Raw genomic sequence first — 7473 nt, forward strand, 5'->3', positions numbered from 1 at the left:
TTATTAAGGAAAGTCAAAAAGAAAAAAATATATATTATATTAAATTTATGAACAAAATTTTGATTTTAAACATCATTAATATTTAATTTTTCATAATTTTTAGTCATATTAAAATAAAATTTTATTTTTTTTTAGTATTAGTAGGGAAGAAAATTATAAGGAAAAATTAATTTCCTAGTTGTTTTCTTTTTTTTTTCTTTTTTTCAAGTAAAATTCTCGGTCCAAAGAGACTCTTAGTGAATTTCTATTTCTTAGAAAACTATCATAGCCTTCTCTTAATAAAATATAACATATTTAATTTACCCTTCTAAATACTTTTTAAACCCTTTTAATTTGCATTTTTAAAAACAAAAAAAAATTCCTATACCCCTAGGCAGTAGGCACTGCTATTAACTAATAAACACTTTGCAGCACTTTGGGCCGGGCACCACCTCTGGCCCAGCCCGAGCCCATTTTTAAAACCCAAAATTTTCGAGCTGGGCCGGCCTTTTCAATCCTGAGCCCCAGCTACAAATGATGAACCATGACCATGGTGCACGGCAGATGTTATCGACTAAATTCCCCTGAAGAATTTGTTTGCTGCAAGCGCAAAAATAATTTTTTAGGTACTCCACAGTTAATACATTCGGGTACTTTCGCGTTCCAAAATAACAGAATCTATGTAATTTTGTTTTGAGAAGTACTTATAAAGTGCTCTTGAATAACTAGCTACATCGAGACAGTGATTGGCAAGCATGCTTACGCCGCGGCTGAAGAAGGCCATTACAGATGATCCAAAGAAGCTGGCTAACTTGATTGACCTCGTGAATCTTCCTTCTACGCTTCGAGAGTTTCTGGGTCAGTCTCAGATTTCGCGCCTGGGCTGTTTCATGCGTGTTTGGTCCTACATCAAGACCAACAATCTCCAGGTTCGTTATATTTTTTTTTCTCGCCTTCCATCTGTTTGTTTGTTTTTCTCTGAGAACAGAATGCTGTGGTTCCTGAATCGTCTTGTAATATTGAATGATCCAAATACGAAATTTCAAACAAGAGAGTAAGAACTGCAAAGCAGGAACAAGAAAGATATGAAATATTTCTTGCTAGCGAAAGAAATAGCTTATTTTAACTTCATTATATCTGTTTAAATCTTTGCTACTCTGCTGAGCGACATTAGTTCTGGCAAATTCAGAAATTGTGCTGTACAAGCTTGCCAAAAGAAATTTGGTAAGATAATGTTCTATTGTACTATTTCAAATTTGACTCTTAACTTCGTGAGCTAACCAAAAAATTTTACCTTCAATTTCAAAAGGAGAATGTGAGTTTATGTAATATTATGTACAACGGCTGTCTTATTGTTGTATCGTTATTGTGATTTTAACTCTTTGTAAGAGTGCTTTAATTCTGAGCGGAAATGTGGTGACCTTTTTCATTGTTCAGGATCCAAACAACAAAAATATGGTCATCTGTGACGAGAAGTTAAGGAGTATTCTGTTGGGCAAGCCTCAGATTGAGCTAGCTGAACTTCCTGAACTGATCAAACTGCATTTTCCCAAAAGAGCAAACTAATTTGTGCGATTCCAGATCAAGGTTGCTGTCTTCCCTGAAGTAATTTCTCCTTTGAAAATTGGGAGATGCATCTATGGGATTTCTTGATGCTTCTTGCTTTAGCCACTTATATTGATGACTATGTTTATATTTGATTTTGTGATCTTCATGCATTATTAAAGTTTTAATTTCATTTTTTTTTTCCCTTTCTACCAAAAAGATTAACGCACCTTGATAGTGGTTCTTCTAGCACCCAATTACTCTAATCTCAAATAGTTGGGGATGTGATTTTTACTGAATCTACTTGTCCCGAATGAAGGGAACTCAAATAATTTAATTTCAAATTTCTTGTAAAAGGTTTATCGTATCTATGGAGAGAGGCTCAATATGATAGGTGAATCATATTAGTAGTTCAGACACTCTCCTATTTAGATTGCTTTGGAGTTACTTCAACTGGATTAGGAATTTTGCTGTATCTGGTCAGCTTTTGGTTTGACTAGTGTTCATTAATATTATAATTTTCTTAAAATGCTACCATTTGTATGCACACACAAATTTCAAACAACACGAGCTTCTAATCGGGTAGGCCAGGTCCACCAGCCCAGCACTTCGACCTGATATGTTCCCTTTTGTTGGGACCGGATGGGGATGCATATAATTGAGTCATGGTTGAGTCTATATTCTCTTTCTAAACCCAGTTCTACATAAATGTTGGATTAAACCTTTGGAACTGGTTGGTTGGCAGATTATTGATTAGGATAAAATCCCATTATTGGTTGCATGGGCTCATTTCATGGCATTCTGTCTGTTGGATCACAAATGAGCACAGTTCAGTAGCTTCAATTATCAATGGTGTATTTTCTTTCATTAAGTTTAAATTGGGAAAACTTTCTATGTGAAAAAACATAAAAAAAGTAAAAGTTCATTTTGGAAGAATTTGCATGGTATTGTTTATGGAGAACTAGATAATAATTAGGGTAATAAACAGAGCCAAAGATCAGCACCACTCTTTAGGTGGACATTTGTATCACATAGAGCATCTTCTTTGCAACTAATTATTGGAAACAAGCTAGGGTGTTCTTCACCACATAATCAGCAACAATGCGGTTTGTTTTCTCGGTGGGGTGGAAGGCATCCCAAAATACATATTTATTTGCATCTATACATGTGAGTGGGTTGTCATCACATATATAGCTCATCTCAAACCTTCCTGTCCCACAACATGCTTTCGCTGCATCCTCAAATCCTGTAATTTGGAATAACAATATTAGTCATTTCAATTATATGAAATGTTGATAATATATGAAATGTTGATAATATAGTTGAAAACCGACAGTGATGGACCAATTGACTAAGAGTATTCAAAAGGAGGTTCCATGGTATATGTTGTTTGCAGATGATATTATATTAATTGACGAAAGTAGGGATGTAGTAGAGGTTGAGTTAGAATTATCGAGAGAAGTTTTGGAATCTAGAGACTTTAGGATAAGTAGAAATAAAACAGAATATATGAAATGTAATTTTACTAATGATAGGAGGAATATTGGAGATAAAGTTAAACTTGATGATGAAGAAATAAATAGCACTTGTAGATTTTGATACCTTGGATCTATTATGCAAGTTGAAGGAGAAATTGAAGATGATGTAATGCATAGAGTTAAAGCTAGTTGGATAAAATGGAGAAGTGCTTCAAGTGTGCTATGTGATCGTAGAATACCCTTAAAATTGAAAGGGAAGTTTTATAGGATAGCTATAAGACCAGCTATGCTATATAGATCGGAATGTTGGGCGACGAAGAAACATAATATCAAAAAAGTAAAAGTTGCCGAGATGAGGATGCTTAGGTGAATGAGTGGTATAACATTGAAAGATAAATTAAGGAATGAACATATTCGTGGTAAGTTAGGTGTAGCTCCTATAAAAGATAAGATAAGAGAGAGAGACGACTCAGATGGTATGGACACTTGCAACGTAGGCCTTATAGTGCACCTGTGAGGAAGAGTGACTTAGTTACTGTGGGGGGCAGTAGAAGGGGTAGAAGTAGACCTAAAATAACTTGAGAGGAGATAGTTAGTAAGGATTTAATATCCTTGAATCTATCAAAAGAAATGGTCCATGATTGCATAAATTGGCGGAAAATGATTCATATAGCCGACCCCACTTAGTGGGACTAAGGCTTGGTTCTGTTGTTGTTGTTGTAGTTGAAAACCGACAACAGAAATAGAAAACTGACAACATAAATAAACGCATTTTATAATCTGTTTCTTCAATGTAGAGAAACAAAAAGTAATAACGATACCAAACAGACCCTAAATGATTAAATTTCGTATTGTTAGAGGAAAACAAATAAGTCATGCAATAATCACAAAAAATCAAACTGTAGCTGTGTATGCTATAAAGTTGAGGAGAAAATAATTAATAACTAATTCAATTTTTTATATCTGCACGCTTGCATGGCTCCTTGTATGTAATATATGTGTGTCATGGCAACAGAGAGTTCAATGCTTGCAAATGAAAAACCTAAAAGATATGGACAGAAGTAGTCAAGTTAAGATCTGAATTTTCAGAAACTAATGAATGCAGCTCTAGTTGAATGGAATATTGAAACTAAATCAACGCCAACTATTCAAATGTGCTATTAATTTATTAAATAAGAAGGGATGTTAAAAGCTTCAGCATTTTCAAGAAATATGCATTACTGTTGCCATTATTGTTGTTGTCATTGTTGCTGTTAAAAAAAAGTGTATTTGAGCTGGTGGTTCTGCTGTCTCCTGTACTCTCCACTAAATTACTACTTCTTTCTAGATAATTTTGCATCATAGGATATGGATACTGTTTGGTGGGGAGGCAACATTGTTGTTTAGTGTATGAGGCATCATATGTAGCACAAAATAGTGAGTTTCTTTAAATTAGTACATAAGTAGGAGATAAATTATTCATCCATGTGCATTATACATCCGTCTTTTGACCAAATTTTAATCTGCTAATAGTTTGTCTATACCAGGATGTGAACATAAATAGAGGCCGGATTGCTTGGTAAGGATTTCAAAACTACAACCCAAATTTCACCTCTGCCAGATTGTGATGCTGTTCACATTATAATACATTTTATTCTAGGATGTTGGAATTGCTGCTGACCTAATCCATCTTCATGCATATCTTTTCAAGCAATGCAAATCAATTGAGATCAAGGGAAATATGTATGTGACTAAAACTTACCAAAAGATTGTGGATTCTGAATCATTTCTGAGAGAATACTGTATGGGTCTGCCTGCACCAGTTGGATTCCATCAAGATCTTTATTAAGCTTTATGACCAATCCCTTCAGCTTCTTGTTAAATTCCCTTGCCACATTGTTGAACTTCTCCACACAAGGACTCCCATGTAAAATATTTGTGGTTCTCTCCAGTGGCAAACACCCCATTGGGGGAAGCCCGGTTATGCATATCTTTCTGGCTCCAAGCTGGTGAAGCTCTGTTATGAAATTTCTGGCAATTCCTGCGAGAAAATTCTGGTACTCTTCCACAGAAAACTCTTTTGATCTGCGAGGCAGGACATAGTAGTTTTCTAGGAAATCGTTAGTTCCCAAGCTTATCATGTACAGTGCTTGCTCCAGAATCATATTAGCTTCTTCTTCACCTAGATAGCCTCTCAGCTGCGTCTGATAATTTTTGAAATACTCCAGTTCTTTCCAAAGAGGTATTACAGACTGCACATCCAGTTGTAATTTAGATTTAGGTATTGATTAAATAATGCATCATCATTAATGTATGGTGAGCACAGCTAAAAAGTTTAGCCCACATGCTTTAGATAGGCAATTCAACCAAGTTATATGGTGCTTTGATATACTGTATATCATAAAGCAATATGAAAACACTAAAAAAAGAAACTTGGACGACGCAAAGATGACCTAGTTTAAATTAGAATTCAATTGAATTTACTGAAAACTGGTTCAACTTGGCTGAGCTTTGTCTTTATCAAGTTGACCTGAATAAACTCAAATATGGTTGGCTTGAGGGTAACTCATTCTGTTCTATAAGAGTTACAAGGCTCACTGTGTGAAGGCATATGAAAAGGAGTGCATGCCTTCAAGGTCATTTACCTCTGAGGATCAGGTTTAAAATAGTCAAAATCTATTGTTGTGCTTCTGAAGGGTCATAGAAGACCGTGTTGTGCAGCACAATTATTTCATATACACTAACATGTTATTTATTATGTGCCAAATTCCCAAATTCAAATGTACATTCTTAAGAACTTACAAGTACATCAGAGGTAGCATTATCATAGCCAGTTCCTGCAGAAGCAAAGCAGACTCCAGTTGCAAATTCCCTTATGTCATACATTGGGTCCAAGTAAGCAGGTATTGTTGGTTTGATCCCAAAAGCCTCAGAAATGAAATCAGTTGCAAGTCGACCATTGCAGAACCGTCCAGTGGGCTGGCTGCCATTGAAATCGCGCCCATAAGGCGCAAAATTGCTTTTAAGGATTGTGTAGATCTGGTTGTTGTTCCCTGCATCTACTGTGGAGTCCCCAAAAATGATTATTGCTGGAACTTTTGCATCAGTGAAGAAGATTTGTAGTAGGAGTTGAGTGAGGAGAAGCCAAGGCGTAATCTTATGTGCCATCTCCTTGGTGTCCTAGCCTGCAAATTTCTGAGGAGCCTCTTGGAAGAGTTTTGGGTGGGTGGGTGGAAATTTAAATAGAAGCTGAATGGAGGAAGTTTGTTGAGAGTTTTAATTGCTACTTGCTATAGAAATTTGCATTGCCTTACAAATGGAAGATTTGTTTGCAGGATGCATCATAATAAGTGATTGGATCATTAATAGACTTGCACCGGGTTAATGTGATATTTATAGTGACAATTAAGGCAGCTGTGGATCCCATCATAAAATAACTATTCAAATAAATTAAAGATACAAACAGAATTCTTATTTCAAAATGTAAAATTTTGGATCCGCAAAATATGCTAGACAGAAATATTTCTCTTTTTGCTTCAAAGTAATAAACTGGAAAGAATATTTTCACTATAGCACTGATAGTTACTTCATCTTCATGAGCACCGGTATTATCCAAAAGCACTATTTCAGTATTGACAATATCATATGTTACACTCATGATTTAGATGCTAAATGAATTGCAATTAACTTTTAATTTGACTAGTTAAACTTCTTTGATGTGCCCTTGTGATGCAGAGTTGGAAGCAACGGCTTAATCAATTGAAAACAGTGATGCTCCCTTTTTCTACACCAGATTGGTTTTGGTTCCTGTTTGAAGATGTTTGAACTTTTTCTAATAGATCATTACTAATTTGCTTTAAGTTTCTGGATTCCTTTTGTTCAACATAGCAATAAAAACATGAATACTACTACTTATTTTGATTGTGGGATTGAAATGGAATTCAAATGCAAGGTCACTAACGTGTTTCTTTTTGTTTTCTGTTTTTCTTTTGGTGAAGGAGGATGGACAACCTGAAGAAAGCTGTCACAGATGCTCCAAGCAGAGGAAGAGCGACCCATTTAGTCATCAGTTTCATTTCAACTGCCTTTTTCTTTGTTGAATAGTTATGTATGCAGAGACAAATTGGCTTGTAACTCACACTTTACAGATCAACCTGTAATTATAACTTGCAGCCAAGGTTTCATGGCAGACTGGCAGTTGTACTTTTGAGTTTTGATGGACTTTGAATAGCTAAAAACAAGAAGAAAGGAGGACGCCTCCACCATCTCTTCTTTTGGTAGGCTTGTTCGTCTAATCTGTACCTGTTGGGGACTGAACAATTAGTGGAATTGGTTGGCCAACTCCCAAATTGGTAAATGTGAAAAAATGTCAAGAAATTGTTGACAGAACAATAGATAATTTGGTGCCCTGTCGAGGGATCAACGCGGCAAGTGCTTGTTGAGTTTCTTTATTCATGTAGGTTGTGTGCACTGAGTTTTGGTCTGTTCGAGG

At 35.6% G+C, this 7473-nt stretch overlaps 2 protein-coding genes across 5 annotated transcripts; one reads left to right on the forward strand and one right to left on the reverse strand.

The window, feature by feature from the left end:
• Positions 1-475: 475 nt before the first annotated feature.
• Positions 476-7261, forward strand: LOC131164556 (upstream activation factor subunit UAF30). 4 transcript variants are annotated; one of them, XM_058121844.1, is made up of 4 exons: positions 476-605; positions 709-908; positions 1417-1566; positions 6980-7261. In XM_058121844.1, exons 2-3 carry the CDS (start codon positions 735-737, stop codon positions 1543-1545), a joined length of 303 nt encoding a protein of 100 aa, XP_057977827.1. In that variant the 5' UTR covers positions 476-605; positions 709-734; the 3' UTR covers positions 1546-1566; positions 6980-7261. The 4 variants fall into 4 exon arrangements, with proteins under 4 accessions (XP_057977827.1, XP_057977835.1, XP_057977844.1 ...); XM_058121861.1 differs by having other exon boundaries at positions 521-629; XM_058121852.1 differs by having other exon boundaries at positions 484-908.
• Positions 2450-6310, reverse strand: LOC131164549 (GDSL esterase/lipase At4g26790). The gene is made up of 3 exons (XM_058121827.1): positions 5784-6310; positions 4744-5233; positions 2450-2770 (listed from the first exon to the last, which is right to left on the reverse strand). The coding sequence occupies exons 1-3, from the start codon at positions 6147-6149 to the stop codon at positions 2580-2582; spliced, it is 1047 nt and encodes a 348-aa protein (XP_057977810.1). The 5' UTR covers positions 6150-6310; the 3' UTR covers positions 2450-2579.
• Positions 7262-7473: the final 212 nt, after the last annotated feature.

The sequence above is a fragment of the Malania oleifera genome, chromosome 1 (genome assembly GCF_029873635.1).
Source record: "Malania oleifera isolate guangnan ecotype guangnan chromosome 1, ASM2987363v1, whole genome shotgun sequence".
Taxonomy (NCBI): Eukaryota; Viridiplantae; Streptophyta; class Magnoliopsida; order Santalales; family Ximeniaceae; genus Malania; species Malania oleifera.

Bases quoted from the DNA above. Each gene is read 5' to 3' on its own strand.
- LOC131164556 (XM_058121844.1), top strand. From the start codon at position 735: ATGCTTACGCCGCGGCTGAAGAAGGCCATTACAGATGATCCAAAGAAG. The intron at 909-1,416 runs GTTCGTTATATT...TTCATTGTTCAG, and splicing joins TCAAGACCAACAATCTCCAG to GATCCAAACAACAAAAATAT.
- LOC131164549 (XM_058121827.1), bottom strand. From the start codon at position 6,149: ATGGCACATAAGATTACGCCTTGGCTTCTCCTCACTCAACTCCTACTA. The intron at 5,234-5,783 runs GTAAGTTCTTAA...CTGGATGTGCAG, and splicing joins ATGCTACCTCTGATGTACTT to TCTGTAATACCTCTTTGGAA. The intron at 2,771-4,743 runs GTAAGTTTTAGT...TCCAAATTACAG, and splicing joins TCAGAATCCACAATCTTTTG to GATTTGAGGATGCAGCGAAA.